We start from the raw sequence: 24261 nt of genomic DNA on the forward strand, positions 1-24261 counted from the left end.
TCATCAACAGGACCAAGAACAGGTAGTGCCTCATATTATTGAAGATGGCCTGGATCGTCAACACGATCAAGCAAAATCAGTACCTCATAGTGACGGAGATGTTGAACATAATAACGAAGTAGTGGAAGAAGAGAAGGAGGAAGAGGAAGAGCAGGCAAATGAAGTAGTTGAGGAAGCAGCAGCAGAAGAAGAGGATGAAGAGAAAGAAGAGGAAGAAGACGACGACATCGAAGAAGAGGAAGATGACGATGTAGGCAAGTCTGCAAAAGCTAGTCATCCTGCCAAGTTAATGGAGTTGGTAGATGACGAAGCTGAAGAAACAGACGATGAAGGCACTCAAGCTTCAGAGACTGAAGAGGAAGCGGTAGATAACCAACCTAGACATCATCTCCCTGATTCTTCTGAATCCGAGTCTGAAGAAGATGAAGACATGCCCTCCTTCAATGATACCGACTCAAAAAATCAACAGGAAATGATAGCTGTTATGAATCGTATTGAAGACGATGCTTCAACGATTCCGCCTGCATTGTCAGCATCGAAAATAGTCAACTCATCCACCACCTCTAGTGCCGCATCGCCTCTTCTTGTTGCATCAAGGGGTCCATCACCTATCTTGTCGAACTCAAATTCTGATAATACTGTGATAGCTGAAGGAACCACTAGAGCCTCTCCGGAAGACGATTCTCAGGAGGACGTTTACGAGTCTGCCACTGAATCGGCTCGCGCCAGTGACGCTGGTAGTCCACGTATAAATAAAGACAAGAAGGACTCAGACGATTCTGGTCCAAAAGTCAGTACCCCGATACCCCCAAGATCTTTCCTTTTACCGGATAGGATAGCATCTTTATCTGCTGGTACACCTAGTCTTAAATCGACAACTGATGACGACGAGTCTTCCAGTGAAGAGTCTGAGGATGAGCAGGCTGCTCCCAAACCAATGAAGATAGAACCAGCAGCACCCAATAGTCGATCAGCCATCAAATCCTTGTCACAATCTTTAGCAATGCTTTCGAAACGTCGTAATACTATTGGGTCTGTGCTACAGGAGTCAACCTCCAAATCCACTCTACCACGGCGAGCAAGCTCGTTGGTGGAACTCATGCAAAAAGTTGATTCCAGTGTGTCGAAATCGACCTCAAAGCTCTCCCGAGAGTCCGTAATTTATAAACAGGATCGAGTAAACGATGAAATTAGTGCTGAAGATGATGACGATAGGGATTCTGGTGAAAGTAGCAGTAGTAGCAGTGAAGAAGAAGAAGCACCAGTAGTACAAAAGTCAAAGGGTGCATCTGCTACTAATGGTACTCGAGCTCCTATTCGTATGGTGGGTGACTCTGAAGACTCAAAGTCCAAGAAGAAGAATGAGAAGGATCACAAAAAGAAGAAGGCCAAGAAGCCCCGTGTGAACCCTTTAGCAGCCTTGGCCGGTTAGTCCTGTTTAGATCTGATGTTTTTGCCGGCTAGAACAAACCGTCCTCACAGTTTCTCAAATTTACATCCTGTAGCTCATAAAGTTCAGCCACGAGGATCATTTGTGCCTAGAGCCTCGTCATTGACTCCTTCTTCAGCTAAAAGATAAAGACATTACACTTCACACGAGGTTTACACCTAACAAACATAGATACGACATGATAACATCTGTTGTATATTCGTATATTCATGATTAGGAGTAAATACAACACGTCGAGACGCGATGATAGCACGCCTGTGTCCAAACGCCTGTTTCGTTTACATGCACTTGCAAAACGCAGATCACAGCTGTGCTCTTGTTGAAGCTTCGGTCATGCAAAGATGCGAGGAACTAGAACACCACAAGGCAACCAGCATTCAGGAACTCCCACGAATAACTCATCTCTCCTCTCATCCTCCCCAGGAAATCGCAATGAATTCCCGTTTCCTCCACCTGCCCTACCCCCACGGCCTAATCAAGCAGCACAACCAATAGCACTAGCTTCATTTTTTGGACGATCAACAGCATTCTCTACTGCTACCTCTCCCGTCCTAGAAGTCAATGAGCCCATTGAACAGCCCATTTCCTATTGGGACAAGCCAGCTGGATTTGTCAAGACCAAATTCCCACTGTTGGCTTTAGCTGCTAGTCCTGATAAGCAGTACGCTGCGGTTGTTGGAACTGATGGTAATCTTTTGGTTTGGGTGTTGTGTGTTAAGCTAAAGCCACACGTTAACACGAACTTTTAGCGATTAATGTGCTCCAAGTCTTTACGACCGAGAAGGGCGTTGAGACTAAACAGTATCCGAATCTTATGTCGGGAACAAGGAATTTGGATTATCAGTTTAGTGACGTGTCTTGGGCACCACGATGTACGCTTAGTCAACAGATGTGTGTGATCGCCTTGAGCTCAACTTTTTTTTGTCTCGATGCACGTTTATAGCTGCTGGAAATCGAATTGCTACTGCATCACTTAATGGAGCTGTGATTTTGTGGGACGTGGAAAAGAAGTGCAGAGGTTTGTTGACAACCGTTTGCTCGTTGCTCAAATGAAACTGATTGATAAGATGCCGAATAGAACGTATAATTCGAGAACAAGATCGCCCAGTCACAATCTCTTTCCACACAACAGAGCCTCTTCTCGCATCAGCATGTCGAGACGGCATGGTTCGAATATGGGATGTCCGAGATAACAAGACAGCAGCGTTCATATTTGATGGCAAATGTGGTGATGCGTTTGCAGCTCGTCTGAATCCCGTGAATCGAGATTATTTGGTTGCTGGATATGAGAATTCCGTCGTGAAGTGGGATTTGAGGTATCCTGCACATTGGATTTCAATGATTTCTGCGCCACATTCTGGGATGGTGCAGACATGTGAGTGGCATGCTGATGGGCATCGTGTCGCTACTGCTGGAAAGGATAAGACTATTAAGGTCTGTCACTATGATTGATCTACCTTTCCTTTTGCTTCAACCTCTAACAGTAATATCCAATTCTCACTTCGCTATACACATGTAGATTTGGTCTGAAGAACTAAACAAAAAGTCACTTAAACACATTATACATACCCTCACAGGCGTATCACGTATACGCTGGCGGCCACATAGTGAAACACAATTAGCAGCCTGTTTCCTCCAAAACACTCGCATCTTTCTTCTGGATGCACTACAACCACACGTCCCATCTACCGTATTCGACGTCCACAAAGACGTGGCAACCTCCTTCTTATGGTATGATTCAGACACGATATGGAGCTGCTCTCGAGACAAGACGTTTGCATGGCAGGATGTACGGGCATCATATCGACCACGTGAATTGTTGTCGACTAGTGCTATGGGATGGGGTTTGAGAGGTGAACTTACGTTTGCTGTTGAGTCGAGGGGTGTTAGAAGTGTTTGGTGTGGGCCTGAGGACTAGTAAGTCAGTCGCATTTCTGCATCCAGTTTTCGGATATAACTTGCTGATAAATCTTGTTTGTTTCGCTAGTCTTCGGAGGCAGCGCGGTAATAGAAGGCCAGCTAGTGGTGCTACGGATAATAGTCCAGATGAGCACGTAGGTCATTAGACACAATTCACCCCCGGGTTTTTTTGGTGTTTAAAAAGATGTGTCTCATTTTTTCGGTACTAGTTTACGCTTAGACAAAAGGCAGGGGTGTTTAATACTGGTAGCTTTGAAGCCCCAACATTCACATCTCTTGCTAAAAAGTATATGTTGGACTCTACGAACATATGGGAGTCATGTGAACATAATGCTCAAGCTGCTGCAAGTGAAGAACAGTATAAAGCAGCTCAGACTTGGAAGATTGTGCAGCTTTTATATGGCACTAAGTCTATTGCTCCTCGAAGTATGGCAGCTATGCTTGCTTCGAAGCCTGCAGCCCATTCTGGTAAGTGCTTTTGGTACCGCTGGGACTACATGCAAAAGAACGCAACCAGTCCTCGACCCACGTCTCATCTGTGCCTTCTATTTTCTCTCTAGTCTCTCCAGGTCCATACGATCAACCAGACCGATATTCTCCTCAGCCATTACTAGAACCTGACCCTTGGTTACGACAAGCAGCATTGCAACCTCGTCCTACAATATTGGATGCAATCTTGGACTCTGATTCCGAAATTGGTAGTGATGATTCTCCTGCTTCTTCACCTCGTCATAGTGCCACTGCGAATGCTACTGATTCGAGACCATCCGAGTTCAAGACTGCGGGTGATGATTTTGTTTTGCCTGGATGGGATCCGTATAATGTCATGTATGATGTTTTGGAGTATTATGCTGCACAGGTGAGAGCAGAAGCAGATGGCATCAAGTCCATGTGATATTCTTCTCTATCAAGTCAATTATGTTGAGACTCTTCTAAATCGTATCGTATATTTCACCCCACCAACCGTTTTATTTTTGCAGGGTAACGTGCAAATGTGTGTTTCACTGCTACACGTCTTGGCACCCAAGATTGAAGTATCCGCAGAATCAGCAGAACTATGGACATGGTCGTATCTGGACTTGTTGAGAAGGCTCCAGTTATGGTCTGTAGCAGCAGATGTCATCTCGTCAACACGAATACCGACCATTAAAGAGATTCATAAAGGAGTGACGCCGATATATACTGGTTGTGGTGAATGTCGCAAGGCGATCGCTATAGAAGGAGGTCTTGGTTGGATGTGTAATGCTTGCAAGAGAGCACAGGGTTCTTGTTCATTTTGGTAAGTTACAATGTTTCTTTACGCTTGGGTTGCAACAGGAGTCATTCTTGAAACAGAAAAATCAAACATTGTAAATCATAGTCATCGAACAGTCCAGACTCTTTTTGCATGGTGCCAAGGATGTTCGCACGGAGGTCATATTGAATGCATGCGAGGTATGAATGATAGGCTTTCACTGCTACCACTGGTGGCATCCTCTTTTGAAGATACACCCGAAAAGAAGCGTTGATGTCCATTGAATATCTTCCTCTGTTAGATTGGTTTACGGAACATCATGAATGCCCAACAGGATGTGGACACAGTTGTGTCCCGAAGAAGAATCAATCTTGAACCAATGGTTGTAAATACCCATCGCACTTGTGTGTACATCACTCTGCATATTTTATTTGTTGAGAATCATCAACTGTATGAGAAATATATGTCTGTTGCATACTGCCCAAATAGCATGGACAGCATGAATGTGTCTTGCGTTTTCTACAAAGTAGCTACAAAGGCCTTGAGTTCGTCAATCAATGTCTTGACTTCAGCTTGACGAGATTCAGTTTTGAAGGATTGCAAGTATTTTTCCAAGTCTTCGTCGCTCATGGCTAAAAAAAAGAAAAGTTGGTAGGCTCATGAGTCGCAGGCTCTCAAATGTTAACAGTTGAAATACTTTGACACAACGAAAATATGAAGATTACTTACCGGCGAATTGCTTGAGGAAGGGAACAGCTAGACCCACATATTTTTGCATGGCTTCACTCTCTGACATGCTTCCTAACTGAGTCCATGCGTCCCACCTGTTGGATTCGAAGAGATGGTAGTCAATTCAAGGGCACTGATCACCACTTTTTTGCTTCAACGATTACTGAAACGAGTCTAAACATACTTGTACCGGCCTTCCATGTTGAAGATACCAGGTTTGCCAGTTTCGTTGGGACCATTAGTAGCCTGTTTGTACGCCCCGTAAAACTCAAGTCGTTGAGCTGTAGATAATGGCTGAAAGTAGATGCGATTAGTATTGTACGTCAGAAAGTCGGTGGGCGTCAAACTTCGAAAATTTTGCGACAAGATGTCAAGGAAAGCTTTAAATCTGCTATGTGGATCACCAAATTAGACAAGGTACTGATTTTTCTTATTTTGATAGCAGACAATTATTCCGTTGTCCTGCCCAAAGCGTGCTCCAACAGACACCACAACTTACTTTAAAGCCTGGAGCAGCCTCCTTTGGAGCTCGCTGGATGAAATCAACAGCCTTTTCGAATTGCTCTTTTAATTCTGGCATTGTTTAGAGTGAGTTGTAAATCGTTTTGGATTGATTCTTGTTCTGTTTAAGGGATTGAACTGGGTTTGAATTTCCACAATTTGGTGAGCTTTGAGCAAAAGGCATTTGAGCATTAACCTGCTCAACCAATCGCATAGCAAATCGGTACATCGGCTAATGATGATTGATACCCTGAAGTGATCCTTAATACGGAATTTTCTAAAACCAAGCTACCAAGTTTGCTCTGATTGACACGCGCTCATATCACGCTGTGACTTCACCTTTCTAATCGATTTCAACTTGAAAATCGTATCAACTTCAATCTACCCATGGCTTACAACGCGTATCTAGTTGAACAAGTGGGTCCAGCCCTTACTGAAGCTCTATCCCTAATCACGTTACAAAAACCAGACGATGTCATCGAATTCCTGGGCAGCTACCTCCTTACATACAACGAAATGAAGGATTTCGCTGCAAACACTCCCTCTGCTACATCCTCTACGAGCAGTCTAAACACTTTTGGGGCTAGCGAATTCTTGAAAAAGGTATCGACTGTTGATGTTGGTTGTTTTTATGAAGGCTCAAACACGATCAGAGCTGAAACTGAGTATTACACGTGTTAGGCACCAAGGAAAATCCCTCCAGGACCAAGAACGCCACCAGCTATCACCAGTTTCCCTACTCCAGGCGAAATCAAAATTAGAAGAAATGTTCCTGCTGTTGCTAGGACTGGTGGATTTGATGCTTCCGACAATGATGATGACAATGTCCTGTTACTATAGACAGATTACACGTAAAATCACGTAAATCACTTATAGACCAAACACTGCAATGCACTTGTAAATACATCTATTGCTTCGCACCTACAGAACTGTTTGATGAGAGAGAAATGAGCGAGGCGAGTCTATCATAATTCAGAGACAATTCATCAAACACTGTTCTAATATGTATTTACCCACTAGTTCAAAGTGCATGCTCTGGTTTCTCAATTATCAAACGTGTTGAATCTCCCTGACAATACAAGGGATCCATCATCAATCTCTGAACGAATACTATCCAAATCTCCTGCAATAGGACAACCACTCCCACGTCCAATCGCCTCGTATGGACTCGTCGCCGCCGATGACCTAGCCAAAAAATCAACATTGAATTCCAACGCTGATGAAGATGGAGCAGCATTAACGCGACACATAACATCCCACTTAAAAGCAACTCAAACTCGTGAATTAGATCCCTTGATAAACGTCCTCTTACAAATCCGTGATGATCCTGCCGTCGTTAATATGATATCTGCTGAGGGTCATGAAAGGGAGCGTCATGAAGCTGAAGTTATGGCCATGAGGACGTCATTGAAGGAACAAAGTGGTATTAATAGTAGTGGTGGACTGTCATCATCGCCGAATAGATCGTTGGGTCATCATATGACTCCTGTTGGATTACGTGCTATGAGGACGTCGCCTAAACCTGCTTATACTCCTAACCCATTCTTTAAATCATCCGACAGTACGACGACCTTCTCTCCTTATTCGACGGCTACTGCTGTTGGTGGTGGTGGTGCTTCAGCGATGCCCTCACCTGCATTTAGCATTTCTCCTGCTCAAAAGTCACAAAAAGTAAGCTACTTTACTAGACAGGGGGAGTAAAAGTGAAAGAATTGCAACAGCATGAATTCTTTTCATTCCTGAATGTTTTCTAATCTACATATATCCAATTCGCTATTTTTAGGTACATGATCATCGATCTGCACGTGCTACACCTTCTACAGTGTCCTTCTCAACCACATTAGTGAATGATTCCACTGATCCAAAACGTGAGTGATCCCAGAAGTACTTTGCACCCTTTTTGTTGCACTCGACATTCAATGAAAGTAACTCTGAATTTTTTAGGAGGTAAACAACTTCTAGACGAACGATTACAAGGACTGAATGCTCCACTGAGATCGAGACTTCAAAATGAGAAGGTTTGCTCAATTTCCATCCACTACTCGAAATTTTTTGGTCATCAATTTGAAATAAATAGGCATCAAATGGCAACAAGATACTCGAAGCATTGGGAAGAATGCCGTTTGAAGAACAAGAGGCGCTGGTATTAGAGGATTTACTATATGTGTTGATGGTGTGTTAAGCTGACATCTCTGTGTTGCAAACCTAGTACTGACAGTTTTTTGCTTTGCAGGGTATAAATGGAATGTATATACGGCGACTAGGCTCAATCATGTCAGAATTGGAGGAGAAAGACTATTGGGAGGATGTTCAGTACACCTTTGATTCGAGTTTAGGTACTGCGGTTATAATTCTGAAGGACTTGCCAATTTGTACAAACAAAATGTCTTCAACAGCTCACATAAACATTGTTCGTCTTAGATGCATCACTCTCAGATCAAGCAAAACGGATCTTGGCTGTAGCTTCACATTTTGTGTATATTGAGCATTTTATTGAGACACATTCCAGGTTTGAATATGGACGTGTTAGTCATGCACTATGTGCTTCAATCCGTACTCTGCTCAAGGTGTGTATGAAGTTGGATGAAAAGAGAAAAAATGCATGGCGCCCGCTTGAGTTGCTGACTGGTTTTGCAATTATAGGAATACTTGATATTGATTGCTCAATTGGAGTATCAATTCCGCAGTGCACCATCATTTGGTTTACAAAAGCTATGGTATTACTTGAACCCGACTTTACACACTTTATCGAACATTACTTCATTGTGTCGAGGTATACGAGCTGCAGAGACTCTAGGAAGGAGTGATAGCCCTGATCAGATTCTATCCATGGAGGGTAAACCTCGAGGAGGAGGCGTCTTGTTGGGTGTTATTGCTGATCGGATGGTTGCTTTTAGTGGGTGAGTGCGAAGGTCTTATGGATGGAGAGCGACAAAAAAGTCGCGGTATTGGTCTCGATCAATCAGGAACCTCTGCATTATCACTTACATTAATGCCTTTGCTTCTAGTGACATGGCCACTCGAGCACTCCATGCATATCTATTGTCAGCTGCAGCAGTCCCATATCTAGCGACACTTCGTTCCTGGATTCATCGTGGAGAAATATCCGATCCATACGATGAATTCATGGTCGTAGAACGTAAATCAGTCACCAAGGAAAACATTCGTAACGATTTCAATGACGTGTATTGGGAACAACGATACACCCTACGACAAGAAGCCATCCCAAGTTTCCTAAGTTCAGTCAGTGATAAAGTATTACTGGCTGGTAAATACTTGAATGTGATTCGAGAATGTGGGATTGATATCAAGATGCCGAATCAAGTCGTTGATGAGTCTGGAGAATTGATTGGTGGTAGTAGAGGATTCGTTGCTCATGGTATTACTAGTGACGTTGTGAAGGCTGTTGAAGGTGGAAGGTAAGCCAAGCAAAAAGCGGTCGTAAAACAGATGTTCTACGAGACATTTCAACTGGAACTTTATTGCTTTAGATTCATTCAGGATATCGAGATAGCTTATAGATATGCCAACAAGACTTTGCTCGATTTGCTATTTAAAGAGCAGCAGTTACTGCCAAGATTGAGGTATGACATCGCATTATTTGGCTTTCAACGCTTCGCGATATAACGAGATACTATCGTTCTTGTTTTTTGTTCATAGATCAGTCAAGCACTACTTTTTACTCGATCAATCTGACTTTTTAACTCACTTTCTGGATTTGGCACTACCTGAACTGAATCGGCCATCACGAGATAACTCTATAGAGAAGCTTCGATCTCTTCTAGAGCTTGTGGTTCGAAATCCATCATCTGCACTTGCGCATGATCCGTATAAAGAAGACATTGGTGTTGATTTGAGTAGTTCGTCTGTTTGGGATCTTTTAAAGAGGATTAATCTAGTACAAGGACAACAATCTGATGGCCACCAGAAGAAAGAACCGGTCTCGGGAGAGCACGGTGGACTTGTTGGGTCGAGTGGTGGAGCTCCTTTAACTGGTAAAACAAAACCTCAACGTAATAATGGTTTAAACCCTACATTAAATTTTACAACTGCTGCTCTGTAATAGGTATAGAAGCGTTGACCTTGACGTATACAGTACGCTTTCCGCTCTCATTGATATTAAACAAGAGAGCACTTATAAGATACCAACTAATCTTCCGACATCTGCTACTATGTAAACATGCCGAACGACTCTTGTGTGGGTCGTGGCTTGAAGCATCACGAGCAAATGCATTAGCACGACGCAATAATCCAGCTACAACATCGACATTGGGTAAAAGGAAGATTGTGCCATCACGGTCATTTTCCTCTGTTGTAGATAGTGTTAGTGTTGAATATGCAGCAGCAACAGCTAAAGTAGATAAGAAGGTTATGGATGATGCGTCGTTAGAAGGCTTTATACATGCATTACGAGTCAAGATGTTGGCATTTGTGCAGCAATTCTTGTATTATGTGTGCTATGAAGTGCTGGAGCCTAATTGGAGCAAATTGGAAGAGGAGCTTGCTAAGGTAGATTGCTCGTTGAAAATGCCAATGTGAATGTGAGCCAAAACGGAGCTGCGGTTGACCACGACACACACTTGTAGGTGTCGACTGTTGAACAAGTGTTACAAGTACATGGTGACTTTTTAGATACATGCTTGAAGGAATGCATGTTGACTAATTCCAACCTACTTCAGGTATGATTTAACAGTTTTAGACATTTTTTTGTTCATGTGAACGTAAGGATGGCTATTTACCACTCTCCGACAATCTCCAGATCTTTACTGTACTAATGGAGACCTGCGTCAGTTTCTCACGCATCATGACGCAAGTAACGAGGCATGAAATGACGCGAGCTCAACTACCTACTCTAGTAGCCAACCTCGAGACTCGATTTACAACATACCTCCATCGATTAATTGACCAGTTGCAATTCCATGCTAGTACAGAGACGTATCGGTTGGTGAATCTGTTGACGCGGTTGGATTACAACTTGTTTTACTCGAAAGATGGTGGTGGTAGGAATTTGGGTGCAAGGGGTGCTAATGTTGTTGGTGGTGAATTGTAAGAAATTGGTTGATGGACATTTGATATGCTGAATATGCCGTTTGTAAATGTATGTAGAGCAACGAACAAGAGATATTGTATAAAGGATATGTTATGAACATGTCTCTCTGACTACTGCGAAGTAGTATTGATGAGCAAAGCCACAAAATTTGTCACGTTGTTTGCAACTGCGACAATTGTGGTCGTTCCAACACCGAAAGGATCAGTTCAAGCTAGTGAATCGATTTTTGGAGTTGCAAAACACGTCGTCACTATGCTCTCTTTGGTATTGTCTCGTCGTGCTGGTCCAATCATCAAGAACTGGAGCAAACGAAATCTCGCAACAACCTCTTCAAGCAAGGTCTTCACAACTCCTGAAGAGGCTATACATGATTTGAAGCCATATACTACGCTTTTATGTGGAGGTACGTCCTGACTATGGCATTGAGTTCTGCTGGTGCTTTTGTTCGTTGCAATTCAAACGACATTAAACATTCAAACAGAAAACCCCCCGCAAATATACATTGTAATTGATTTCGTCATTCATGTTTACCTATTTCAGGATTTGGTCTGTCTGGTAATCCGGAAAATCTCATTCATGCAATCAACAATCGCAATGATATCACTGGACTCACGGGTATGGACTCAAAACTGTGAAAGAATGTTGGTGATTGAAACAAACCTGATTCCCATCACCATTTACTCGTAGTCGTCTCCAACAATGCTGGAGTAGACGATTGTGGTCTTGGCTTACTACTTCAAAAGAAGCAAATCAAACGTATGATCGCCTCGTATGTTGGTGAAAACAAGCTCTTTGAAACGCAATACTTGAGTGGAGAACTTGAAGTCGAGTTGACTCCTCAAGGTACTCTTGCTGAACGTGTGAGGGCTGGTGGTGCTGGTATACCTGGTATGTGGTTTACGTTGCGTGATTATGTATATTTGTTGATGTGGCTTGTTGGAGTCATCCTTTTATCGATTTCATTATTTTTTGTTTGCTTTTTGGTAGCATTCTATACCCCTACTGGTTATGGAACATTCATTCAAGAAGGCAAACTACCAATCAAATATTCCAAAGATGGCAAAGTGGAGATATTCTCAAAGCCACGCGAAACTCGTGAATTCAATGGCACGAAATATGTTATGGAAGAAGCTATTGTTGGTGATGTGGCGATTATCAAGGGGTGGAAGGGTGATGAATTGGGCAATGTGATATTCAAAGGTTCTGCAAGGTAAATGCCATGTGACTTTTCGATTTGACGTTATTTTGTCACCCTCATTGTAACGAAAGACTTTTTAAGTTTCTATCTTGATCTGAATTGTTAGAAACTTCAATCCAACTATGGCCAAAGCTGCAAGTAAGTTAAACAAGAGATTACAATCATTTTATAACGACGATGAAAAAATCCAACAACGATTGCATATACTATAGAAATCACCATATGTGAAGTCGAAGAACTACTCCCTGTAGGAGCTCTCGATCCAAACGAAATTCATCTCCCTGGAATATACGTGCATCGTATCCTCAAGGGTGCCTCGTACCAGAAGAGAATTGAAAGGTTGACTACCTCATCACCTGGTAAACTTGGTGTCCCTGGTAAACAGGATGAAGGAGCTGCATTACGTGAACGGATTGTTAGACGTGCCGCACTTGAGTTTCGAGATGGTGATTATGTAAACCTTGGAATAGGTATTATTAAAGCGGTTGTGCGTTAACTGGCAAACTTTTATCAGATTCTCATCGATATTTTGCTCCCTGATATAGGTATGCCAATGTTGGCCTCCAATTACCTTGCAAAAGGTGTCACCGTGCATCTACAATCTGAAAACGGCATTCTTGGGTAAGTACAACATATTCTGGATTTTATGAAGGAGACACATGCATGCTTCTTTTGGACTTTGAAGGCAATGCTCACTGATTTTTTAGATTGGGCCCATATCCAGAACCTGGCAAGGCTGACCCTGATCTCATCAATGCTGGAAAAGAGACTGTGACACTCATACCTGGTTCTGTATTATTCTCATCTGACGAATCCTTTGCTATGATCCGAGGATCAAAAATTGACTTGACTGTATTGGGTGCTCTTCAAGTCTCGGCTATGGGCGATTTGGCCAATGTAAGAGGCCTTGTTAGAGACTCGCATATCTTGTGCACTAAAGTGATACCGTTTTTAAATTAGTGGATGATACCACGTAAAATGGTAAAGGGCCCTGGTATGTGGCTTTGGAATTCTTTGAATCCTGCTTTTGTGTCTTCTGAATGTTGTCTCTAGGAGGCGCCATGGACTTGGTTTCAGCGCCAGGAGCTCGTGTCATTGTCACGATGGAGCATACTGCCAAAGGAGGCAAGCACAAAATACTCGAAAACTGTGATCTTCCACTCACAGGCACGCGATGTGTATCTCGCATCATCACCGAGTTGTGCGTAATGGATGTCACGCCAGAGGGCATCATGTTGGTTGAATTAGCAGAAGATGTCACTGTTGACGAAGTGAAGGCAAAAACTGGATGCAGTTTCAAAATCGCTTCGAAACTAGGTCGTTTTGCTTAAGATTTTGGATCAAAACGATTTTGTTAAAGTCGAAAGTCATGGCGAATATATACATATAAGTTGATTTTGAAAAGAGTTTGAACAAAGCGTGGAACGACGATTATTATTATTATTATCGAGCAAAAGAAAGGCGAACTAATTGGACTTCAACACCAGCTGGTTATTTTCCAAAAAAAATTCAAAGTGTTTCAAAGTGTTTCAATTCAGTTATCGACGTTTTAGACCCATAAGACCATCGGTTTTACGTGCTTTGAGTGGCTGAGAGCTTTTTGCAATTACATACGGTGCTGCAGAGGCTGATGTCAAGAATGGAAGAGCAAAGTTCATTGAAGGCGGTTGATGTGCGGCTGCAGACTTTACAAACCAAGTTGGTTTCGAGTCAACAAGTTTCAGAATCAAATCCAAAAGCAAATCTCCGATAGCATTATAGTTATATAGAATCCATCGAAGTACATTGTTGTCTAGTCCTTCCAAGTTGATTTCTGCATGTCAATTGTGATTGGGAGTCAGTACAATGTGAAACACGCTTTATTTCGCAATTTGCTTGCCTTTGTGTGTTATACGACGAATGCAGGCAATGAGCACTGATGCAATGGTGAGGTTAATTGTCCAGCTCATGTTGTGTCGTCTGTGATTGATTCTAAGGAAGTGTGGGTTTGTTACTGTTTGTTGAGTTGTGTGTGTTGGAAAATTTGGAGGATAGTGCATGTGTCTGCTCGAAGATGAAACACCACCAAGTTTGAAACGCATAGAAGTTCTGATATCCCTTTATTGAAATATGAATGATAGAGGCATTTACTCGTTAGCTTTTCGCGTTGACATCTGGCAAATACCAAAAAAGAAATTGCGTCTTTGTAGCGTTTCATAGGGAACGACGCGCTTCGACAGGATTTCGTCAATGAAGTCTTGGATAACATCTTGTATTTTTGGTTTGTCTGGTTCGTCTTCGGAAATGCGCCAACTTCTCTGTATGGAGTTTAGCTACTTTTGGACGCAGATGGCTAGAACCCCATTTTTTTCTTCAAAGAGAGCAGCATACTTGGTTGAAATCTCCCCCCTCTGTATTGATGAATGCGGATATGCTGGTTTTGACTAGCCGAAAGATGATTAAACCTGTGAAAACCCCCTCGCCGACGACCTTGAATCAGAACCAGAAACTTCAACAAGTACTCCAACAGTTCGCTGTCCGCCCCGATGTTCTCACACTTGCTGAGGGAGGAACCGCCAAGTATTGGTATTAATCAAATACTCGAAGGAGGTAAACATTGTTGAGAAAAGGGCGTAAGACCCCCCTTACAATTTCCTCAACTTTTGTTAATTGACTGGTCGCATCGAATACAGAAACACTACCACCCATTTCCAAACGAGACTTCAGAAGTAAGAATATGTTGGATTTCTCTTATCGGCCTGTCCAGTTGCGCAACTCGCCGGCAGTCTCACGCTCATTCTGCGCTATAGTATATCTCGCGAAAGAATTCCATTCAGAGGTGATAAATATTCAACCCAACTACAACTTTCATGTTCTTCTCTAAGTTTGGCTTACTTATTGATGGTCGAATAGGAAATCTTTGATTTTGATGTCGCGTAAGTATAACCCACAAACAGAACATACAACAAGAGTGTAACAAACACAGAATTCCATCTAGAATATGGAGATATCAAGAAGGATACCGTGACGTTAGTGGGAAGCTGAAACTCGATACTGTCGGAAATGATCTTGATGCAATTGGGAAGAATGGACTGCCGGCTCCAATTGCTGACCCAAAAACAAGTCAAGAGGAGCTCACCAAGACGATGAAAATCAGTAATTCTGCAACTTTTGCCAGAAATTCAAGAACTCAAAGAAGCACTGTTGCTCCATACACCACCGCCGAAAATTTCGATTTGGGGACAATCAAGGACTTCGATAAGGCCGAGACGAGGAAGGTACCGGAAACAGTTACTGAGTTGATTGAAGAGGCATGGTTTATTATGAACCAGTACTTGCAGCAGGTATGAAACCAAACAAAACGTGATACAACTGCCGTATTCTTGGTATGAATGTGACTATTTATAGGGTGCCACGAGGGAAATCAACGTTACTGCAAACGCTCGTGACCAGACTATTGCCGATCTGACTACATTTTTGGAGAGGCAACATGCTCCACCGCCAAAATGTTTCGATTCTGTGAGAAGAGAAGCTCGAGAACTCATGGTATGACATGGCACCACTTTGTCAATGTCAGAGAAGACTCGACTGACGCTTTCACGTAGCAAAATAATGCTCTCATGGGATTCTTGGATCGAGCAGCCAACAAGAACTATTGTTCTAGTAAAGTCAAGGCAGAGAGGATAAAGTCATTGGTCCCAATTGGACTTCTTACAGTTTTTTCGTTAATTCTTCCAACTCTACTCGGTATGTCAAATTGGTCATTGTGTTCAACCATTCATCACGGAAACGAAAAAGCATTGCCTTCGGATGACCAAACCTCATTCTCACCATTTCGTTCAAAAGGTGGATCACGATACTACCGTTTCGTAGCATGGCCACTATTGTTTCTTTTGATATCTACCATATTTCAAGTCACAGAAAGCTTTTGCATGGTATGACGACTTTTGAAGTTGTTTCTCATACAAAAAGCAGCTGACAATCACTACAAATTCAGGCACGAGCGCTTTCAGGTGGTTACGAAACTCTTGATTCATACATGTCTGCTGTTTCGGGTGCTTTGATATATATCAAAGATCTGGCAATAGTTGCTGCACATTCCAGAAAGGTTGTGAAACTGTTCCTCTTGTCAGTGTTTCTAGCAGGCATTCCAACACTTTTGATAGTGTTTCTGATACCAGTAGTAGATCCATTTAATATACATGCCATGTAGATAATATTGTGAATAGACCCTTTAGCTTGAAATGCAACAGAGACACGCCATTTGAGAGAAACGTAAGAATGCATCCAGGAATTCATGACAAGCAAGACTAAACCATGAAGGAATCACACACTAGTTTTTATTAAAAAACAATAAGGGTATCCATCCATAGAGGCCTTGAAGACTTGAAATATTCATACATGAAAACACACACATCGAGACTTTTTGTTGTTGAGAAGGAATTTCAGAGAGGGTGAAAAGGAAGAGGTTTGTTGTTGGGAAGGAATGTAAGAGAGGATGAGAAGGAAGAGCTTAGGTGTAACCGCCTGGGGGAGCGAACACTGTAATGCATGTGCATATTAAGGATAATGGCACCGTCACAAAATATAGCTTGCGAATCTTGTCATCTATACGAATTTGAGTTAGTTTTTCTGGTATTTTGAGTGCACACAATAGATAGAACAGGATCACTCATACTCTGGTAGGCAAGAATTATCGGGTCGGTCACCTCTTGCCAGACACGGTACACTATTAAACGTGGGAAAAATTATTAGGCTTCCTTTTATGAACAATCACAGACCAACCAAGCAGACGAAATGCATACTTATTGTAGGATCGTAAAACTCGTATTTGCGCTTCTTGGCACACATGATACAGAAACCAGCATTGACTAGATGAAACGAGTGCCAAATAAAGAAAACTTGTCAGCTAAAATGTCCACGTATTGAAAACTGAGGTTACTTTTTACCTGCAATAAAGCACGAAAAGAATATCATGAATGGAAGGAAGTTGAAGAATCTCCAGTATCGAGAAGCACCTATTCAATTGATCAATTCAGTTTGTTTGTATTTTGGAAACTGGCGAGATCAGACATTGATCTCCTACCTGTTAAAATGGTGGATGCTGTAATGGCAGTGATGGAAGTAATAGTGAACGCGAGGACTAGAAAAATGATCCTTTAGCTTCTGAACAGAGAAATTATATGGACTCGAAAAAGCTCACTTCCAATCTTGTCGTAAGTGCCAGTCCAAGTGGCGACGTTTTTGTTGACGGCCTTGTTCAAGAAACGAGTCAGAGCAGCAGTCCTCATCAACTCGACGATTTCTTTCATTGAGGTATCGAAAGCCTGGGGATGGACTGCCTTGCTTTGAGCCACAGCTTCCTCAATGTCTTTTAAGAGAGATGTACGACAGCCGTTCGTGATGTTGATTTCTTGTGGTGAGGTATTCAAAAGGAAGGTGTCAACGCTACAAGAAACAGACGTCAGCCAACTCAGCACGAGGGAAAGTACAATCAAAAGAAACAGCCGCCCTTACATATATTGCGACTCTTCAATCAACTCCTTGACAGTCTTTGGAGTCTTGCGTTTGGCCAATTTCTTCTTGGATTCATAAGATCCCGGAACAGGATCAGCATTGAAATCAATCGATGAATGGGATGGGTTGAGCTTGCGAGCGTCCATTGAGATAGTTACACTTGGTGCATCAACCGAGCGCAGAGCAGGTAGCGTCGGATTTCCTTCCATTGTAGACGTTCTTTGAATGTCACCTGGACGTGTGTCGAGGGGTCTAACCAACTTGTCCTCGGCAGCGAGTTTGGCTTGAGCAGCAAGGAAAGCTCGGTGGACATTGTTATAGTTTTCCTTGTATCGACAAATCCTAAGCAAGGACGCACAGGATGGTTAGAAGCGATGGTCAAATGAAGTGTGGATATTCTTCTAGCTGTAAACAATTCAATTATCGAAGGTCAAGTGAAATTGTTCTAGCCAGAACTGTGGACAATTCAATTCTCAAATGATGATCCCTTACGTGGTATCTGTGAAAAAAATTCAGAGTTAATCAGAATTTCTCTATTTTCGAGATTATTAACAGCAACTTCCCAACGAAAAATTGTAGCCTTCCCGACTCTTCACAAACAATTATCAACGTCAAATTGCATAACTTACAATAATCAAAGTTCTCTACGGCCTTTTCACTGGTCTCCAAGAAGTTCCGAAAATCTGTGAATGAAATTGGTGGGCAAGTCTCGCCATCAAGGATCTGCTGAATGGTAACATCAGGAACTTCTTCAAAGCACGACTTGATGTAAAAGTCACCACACTGCATGTTTGGCGTCTTTCTCTTCTTTTAAGTTGCTAAGCTAGATTTTTTGAACTCGACAATCAACGGAGATGTGAAGAGGACCCCAATACCCAAACCCTTCTCGTCAATTTTAAAACAGTCCGAACGTCTAATAATTTCCTGTCGTTATTCCGTCCTTCAAGTGGTGAGCGACCGGTTATAAAACAGTGTCTGGATTGCATCGTCAAAAAGTCAGCAATTTGATGAGTCGATTTCTACAGTTCATGTTTGATGTTTTGGAATATTCGACGGTGGAAGTAGAAACGTGATACACATGGTCCAAAATGGAATTTTGTTCCTCATTTGACGCGTTAGAGTTGGTCGCTAAAACACACGATTTTCAAGACTAGTCCTGCACCATATATGAACTATTTACTATTTAGCTCTAAGGAAACAGGAATTAAATCATTCAAATACTCTCGAAATGTTATCAGAGCCAACCACATCATGGTATAGTGAAAACCAGAATCAAGGTGACAGGTAGAGCAAAAGCAACAGCAGCACCGGTCAACGTCCTGAGTTTACGACCTAGGTTTCAAAGCAGTATCAGCAACACTCAAAATTGGTGTGGCATCAACATGACACACTCACTATGCCAAGCCTTCATCAACGGATCCGCAATTTGCATCACAAACACATTCCCACCGTCAAGTAACTCATACGTTCCATTCGTGCCATGCCAAAAGCAGAAGTTGTCTCGGACTGTAAATAGTGCACAAAAGGCGTGTACGATGAAGGGGTATGATAAGAAGCGGAGGTATCGAGGAGCGCCTAATCGTTTGGGGTTAATACTCCTAGGTAAAACTGGAATAGAGCGCATGATGCCTACCTAACAAAGCAGTGGGAATACATATGGAAAGAACAATTGCTAAATCGATAAGTAGTGCTGAGAATCGATTGATTTTCGTTTGAGTTGCTGATATGTTGGATCGAGCAGCCCGCTTCACGAATTTGGGTACAGAGTTTTCTCGCATCATGTGTTTGACCTATTTTGTAGAATGTGAGATCCTTCGAAATAACCATGTTCGAATCGTAATAAAGGAGATCTTAACCTGCTTATTCGCCTCATCAAAAACTTGAGGCTCTGGTGGAGAGTTATGTGCAAGAGCTGTCCCAATATCATCAACCAGTTTTTTACGTATTTGAGAAGGAAGATTCAGCTCTTGAGGTGCACCCTGAGTAACCATTTCAGCTCAAAAATCATTCACTCAATAATTACTACACCAACAACTTACCTGGGCAATATACTCATTGAGTATGAAATCTGCCTCAGACATCAATTCGGACATATTGGTCGGCACCTTCCTCTTCTTGCCAGTACCAGGCTTTTCAACATCAACTACCGCTGTACCAGACTCTAGTCCTGGTATTAGCGAGTCAGGACTAGCAGCCTGTTCGTGCACCACGGCACTTGCTCGAGCTGAAGCAGGTGGCATTCGACCAGCGACAGATGGTTTTGCTGATGATAATGTTGGTGACATTGGTGACATTGGCATATCTCCATCAGTGGATGATATAGATATTAAGGAGCGGACAGACTGTAGGAGGCCTCGGTCCGATTTGTTTAGTGCCTTGCTTACGTTCTCACAGCCTTCACGATAGCGTGTGAATCTGAATATTTTTGTTTGGAGTGTTATGAGTATGTTTCATGTCAGTCTTGGCGTGGGTTACGCTTACGCTAAATGAGCTAGCACATTCTCTTCCGAGAGTTCGACGGTTCTCGTGTATACTAACAGAGAGAAAGAAAAAGGGTAAGCGCCTACGAATGAAGTCCTAGGGAGAAATAATACGTACCACGAAAATCCCTAAGACTAAGTGGTGGACAAAGCTCTCTGCAAGTTGTCAAAAAAACGGAACTTAGGATTTTTCAGAGCTCGTTTGGAACGCATCCTCAAAAGTAGCCTGCATACCCGCTCAAAATCTTTTCCAAGTCCACTTCATCAGGTGCGGCTAAGCAGAAGAGCTCCATTATACCGTTTAATGAATTGATTCTGATTTGCGGCAAACAGAAAAACTGTGATTGATGGTTGACGTGACGTGGTTTCAAAAAATTTACGATGCTGGGGTCTTTTGACGTCACGAAACGATATTCTTCACATCAAAAGTGCTCAATAGTTGTCTGGAGATATCTGAAGTAGTTTTGCTGTTGTTGCTAATGGACACTGACAGCAAACATGCGCCCAACCAATTTTCTACCAAGCATCCATAGCAAACTCACCAAACCCAAGGTCGCCGTTCGAATACAAGGATGGGTGCTTTGTTCCGACTCCCTGTTTTTCGATGCTGTGAGTTGTGTTCGTCGCACACATCTTGGCAACAGCAAACCTTATTTATTTGCTCAAAACTCGAACAGCTACTGTAAAAATATTTCTATATATTGTTTGAAATGACATTCCAACTCTATTTTACACCATCAAGATGCATTAAGTTCATGATGCCAAACGCAATCGAGAGTATTCCAACAAATGCTACCACACTCGCTGGAATGCCACGTGTGATAAAATCGCTTACAGTCAACCATGTTTCTCCAGTAGGATCTTCAACACTTATCGCGTTCATATTTGGGAAGGACGATACGTGTAATCCCATAGCAGCAGAGCATGCCAATGCTACCCATCAAGAAAGAGTTCAGATTTTCATGTTCCAAGTGATCACAATAAATCATCTTACCAGTACACATAACAAGTGTTCGAGGAGCAGGTTCAGGTAATGCAGTGCCCAATTGAGCGACCACAGGCAAGATAATGAGAGCTCCTACAGTATGATTTACAAAGCTAGTAATCACCAGGACTACACACCCAACAGTAGCCACTACTTGGAACACACTCATTCCTTCAAGATGGGGCAAGAGTTGTTTCGTCAACTCTGCCAAAAGACCAGACGAGTCCACGGCTTTGCCTAAAGCAATACCACCCATAGCCAATATAACTACATTCCATAAAAACGAGTTGAAGTCGTCCTTGGACAAGACGCCTGTACCAAAGAAGGCGACCAGAGGCACTATGGCCAATATCCCCATATCACCCACATACGGTTCTATGACTCGTTCACCACACCACAAGCATATAGTAAGGATAAGGACAAACACTACATACATTTGGGTCCCTGTCCATTTCATGGGGGTATGAGTACTATACAATGATGGTGGGGCAGGTGCGTGTTCTCCTGTGCTTCGACCAGGCTCATAAGCGACCAATAACAATATCCAGATGGCAAAATCACATACTAAACATAGAGGCAGTGATATAGACAGCCATTCCAACCAAGTTGGTGGTGGATTCATGTTGTTGACGGCGATAATATTTTGAGGTGATGATATCGGTGATGCCATACCACCAACGTTGGCAGCTAGAGCTATACCTAGCACCAAGGATTTGGCATATGGTGATTTTGATGGCAGATTTCGTAATATTGGCTAGAGGCAATGAGAGGGGAAAAAACCGAGCCTTAGATGACGGAGAACCAATCCAAATAACGAGCACTTACGGCAATGAGACTAAAACACAAGACAGGAGCAGCCACATTGGATATAAACATACTAAATAAGGTACTGACCAGCATATTGGCAAGTATTACATAACGAGGACTTGAGCCAGCTCGACTGAGTACTATTTGAGCCAACCATTGTGCAATATGATGCTTTGAGAGCGCAGACGCTAGAGCAAATCCTCCAAGTAATAACATGATTACAGGTGAGAACATGTCTGCAAAGATACGAGCTGTAGCTTCCTTTGGCGTGAGACGTACAAACTGCCCACCAGCAACTGGTGCTCTGAGTACTCTCATCGTTACTACGAGGAAGGGTATACAAAGTGATGTGACAAATAATGGTAGTGTCTAGTTTGGAGAATGGGGTGTAGTTAGAGGGATTTCAGCTGAACCCGGTGTGGACAACCCATCCAACCACATCCAGTGCATTTTTTCATTCTATGAATACCATACGAGGGCATGCCATATGTGTCTCTTACCTCAGTTGCCCAAAGTGCAGAAGCAAAACTGAGAATTGCCAAACAACTTTGAGCTTCGACTTGCAGACCAATAGGAGAATACAAGATAGCTGGCAATATGGCCAGGCAGACCAACATCTTTATCACTGGTAAAATAACGTCTTGTGGGACATAGACAATGAAGACACTCCTACCACAAACTTTGATTGCGTACGGTAGAGCAGGTTTGTCTTCTTTCGATCTCAAAGCCTTTAATGCCACATTTCCTCTTCCTCGTTCAATAGCCACGAGATCTCGCCAAACTGTGTTACGTTCCCAGACTAGATGTTCTCGCAAGTTGAGATCCAATTCACGCTTGGCATCTCCTGGCCTATTTCTGGTGGAGATGCGAGCGTAATGGGTGATGACTCTACTGATTTCTCGAGACAGACCTGTTATAGTATCAGCCAAGAATGGATATGCCCTAGAGAGTTTGTTGAAGGTATACACGTTCAGCAGTTTTCGGCCAGTGACCTTGTCGAATTTCTTCAATATCTTTTGAAACCCAGTGTGATTGAGCTCGGAATACTTTTCGAGCTCCTTCAAAGATACGTATAGTGATATAGCTCGTCGTCGAAAGCGCTGGCGATGACCTTTATAATTCCTAGCGTCCCAGATAGTTGACGTATATGTATCTGCTGATGCAGGACCGGCACGCGGTGGTGTTTGATTGAGTCGAGTTTCTACTTTGAATCATATTGAATGGATCAATATGCAGAAATGGCTGACATCCAATATAGCAACACGATACTTACCAGAAGTGGGAGGCACTGGATCTGTCCATTCTGCAAAAGATTCAGACTTGGCTCTATATCTAGGTTGTCGACCACCACCACTTGTTCGTGGAGAGCCTGATATAATAGGGGGTGTACTTGATCCAGAGTCAGGACCAATAGCTGGCATAGGGAGTGATAGTGCATGTGGTGGATGAGATGGACTGGTCTCTTCACCATCAGAATTGGCACGTCGTTCTTCCTGTTCTAGATCACGCAATAATCCACTTTGCATCAGATCCGGCACAGATCGTCGTCTCATGTACTGTCCAGCATCGAGATACGACATGTCGACTTCAAATTGATGGACGTCATCAAACAGTTCTTCTTCCTTTTCACGATAAAAGGTGACGACTCTATTGAGCTCCTTGTCCAAAGCCTGCGTAAACAGCGCATCAGCATCAGCTGGGTTGATTGGAGTCAAGAGAGGAGCAGCTTCATTGATTTCGTCTTCCCCTTCTATTTCGACGACGGCTTGATCGTGAGAAGTGGCAGGTAGAGCCACATTGCTCATCAATGACTTTTCAATTCGATATATCAGCCTCTTCAAGTTTGAGTAGTTCCTAGACGAGAAAGTTACAAGGATTATGGTTGTGAAGTTTGGTTGACATGGCACCTTGTGACAAACTAGCACGGAACAAGTTAAATCGGCATACATGTAATGATCGGACCATTCTGCGAAGGCGTTCAGCTTGATTTGGAGACTGAACTTCATGATTGCTACATTGGAAAACATGGTAAGTTTGGAAAGTGAGTTTGATGTTGTTGAAGCCCAAACCTACTCAAGTTGGAACGGTTACGGAGCTATGATAATGGCCAGCAGACCTGGACTCCGAATGGATGGAAGAAATAGCACCTAGAGGGAGTTAGATGTGAATAATTGATTCCTCATCGTACCAAATCATGCTCAAAACAGCACAGAAAAAGCTAGGCGAACAAATAGATACCTTGATGAAAATATTTCAGGAACCTCAAGTACGAGGCTTCTATATTCAACGTGCCAAGTTCTCAGGAATCAAATGCTCGTCAAAAACGTTGAATTTACAAGGTAGGATTTTCAGCTTGAGCCATGGTGAGCAAGAAGGAAATAGCACGCGATTTCCAGTAGATTATTGAGGGA

General features: G+C 42.7%; 6 protein-coding genes across 6 annotated transcripts; 3 read left to right on the forward strand and 3 right to left on the reverse strand.

The window, feature by feature from the left end:
- Positions 1-1791: 1791 nt before the first annotated feature.
- SmJEL517_g03800 (uncharacterized protein) lies at positions 1792-4653 on the forward strand (the record flags this gene model as incomplete). The annotated part of the gene is made up of 9 exons (XM_031169728.1): positions 1792-2137; positions 2200-2322; positions 2394-2468; positions 2529-2884; positions 2970-3367; positions 3438-3504; positions 3580-3838; positions 3931-4229; positions 4351-4653. 9 exons carry the CDS (start codon positions 1792-1794, stop codon positions 4651-4653), a joined length of 2226 nt encoding a protein of 741 aa, XP_031024272.1.
- A 470-nt stretch (positions 4654-5123) lies between these two features.
- SmJEL517_g03801 (uncharacterized protein) lies at positions 5124-5913 on the reverse strand (the record flags this gene model as incomplete). Its single annotated transcript, XM_031169729.1, has 4 exons — positions 5124-5236; positions 5334-5428; positions 5518-5627; positions 5833-5913. The coding sequence occupies 4 exons, from the start codon at positions 5911-5913 to the stop codon at positions 5124-5126; spliced, it is 399 nt and encodes a 132-aa protein (XP_031024273.1).
- Positions 5914-6221: 308 nt separating this feature from the next.
- Positions 6222-10884, forward strand: SmJEL517_g03802 (uncharacterized protein; the record flags this gene model as incomplete). The annotated part of the gene is made up of 15 exons (XM_031169730.1): positions 6222-6437; positions 6516-6659; positions 6855-7505; positions 7618-7702; positions 7779-7852; positions 7912-8007; positions 8068-8170; positions 8256-8401; positions 8478-8734; positions 8801-9253; positions 9326-9418; positions 9495-9829; positions 9901-10343; positions 10421-10513; positions 10594-10884. 15 exons carry the CDS (start codon positions 6222-6224, stop codon positions 10882-10884), a joined length of 3480 nt encoding a protein of 1159 aa, XP_031024270.1.
- A 252-nt stretch (positions 10885-11136) lies between these two features.
- Positions 11137-13413, forward strand: SmJEL517_g03803 (3-oxoacid CoA-transferase; the record flags this gene model as incomplete). Its single annotated transcript, XM_031169731.1, has 10 exons — positions 11137-11287; positions 11425-11499; positions 11572-11772; positions 11872-12094; positions 12189-12220; positions 12295-12552; positions 12628-12703; positions 12790-12979; positions 13043-13076; positions 13136-13413. 10 exons carry the CDS (start codon positions 11137-11139, stop codon positions 13411-13413), a joined length of 1518 nt encoding a protein of 505 aa, XP_031024271.1.
- Positions 13414-18827: 5414 nt separating this feature from the next.
- Positions 18828-20351, reverse strand: SmJEL517_g03804 (uncharacterized protein; the record flags this gene model as incomplete). Its single annotated transcript, XM_031169732.1, has 8 exons — positions 18828-18910; positions 18974-19153; positions 19212-19368; positions 19435-19557; positions 19618-19993; positions 20060-20111; positions 20177-20214; positions 20293-20351. 8 exons carry the CDS (start codon positions 20349-20351, stop codon positions 18828-18830), a joined length of 1068 nt encoding a protein of 355 aa, XP_031024268.1.
- A 431-nt stretch (positions 20352-20782) lies between these two features.
- Positions 20783-23856, reverse strand: SmJEL517_g03805 (uncharacterized protein; the record flags this gene model as incomplete). The annotated part of the gene is made up of 6 exons (XM_031169733.1): positions 20783-20991; positions 21053-21797; positions 21869-22219; positions 22351-23051; positions 23124-23704; positions 23798-23856. 6 exons carry the CDS (start codon positions 23854-23856, stop codon positions 20783-20785), a joined length of 2646 nt encoding a protein of 881 aa, XP_031024269.1.
- Between the last annotated feature and the right edge of the window lie 405 nt (positions 23857-24261).

This window comes from Synchytrium microbalum (assembly GCF_006535985.1).
Source record: "Synchytrium microbalum strain JEL517 chromosome Unknown SmJEL517_scf0022, whole genome shotgun sequence".
Taxonomy (NCBI): Eukaryota; Fungi; Chytridiomycota; class Chytridiomycetes; order Synchytriales; family Synchytriaceae; genus Synchytrium; species Synchytrium microbalum.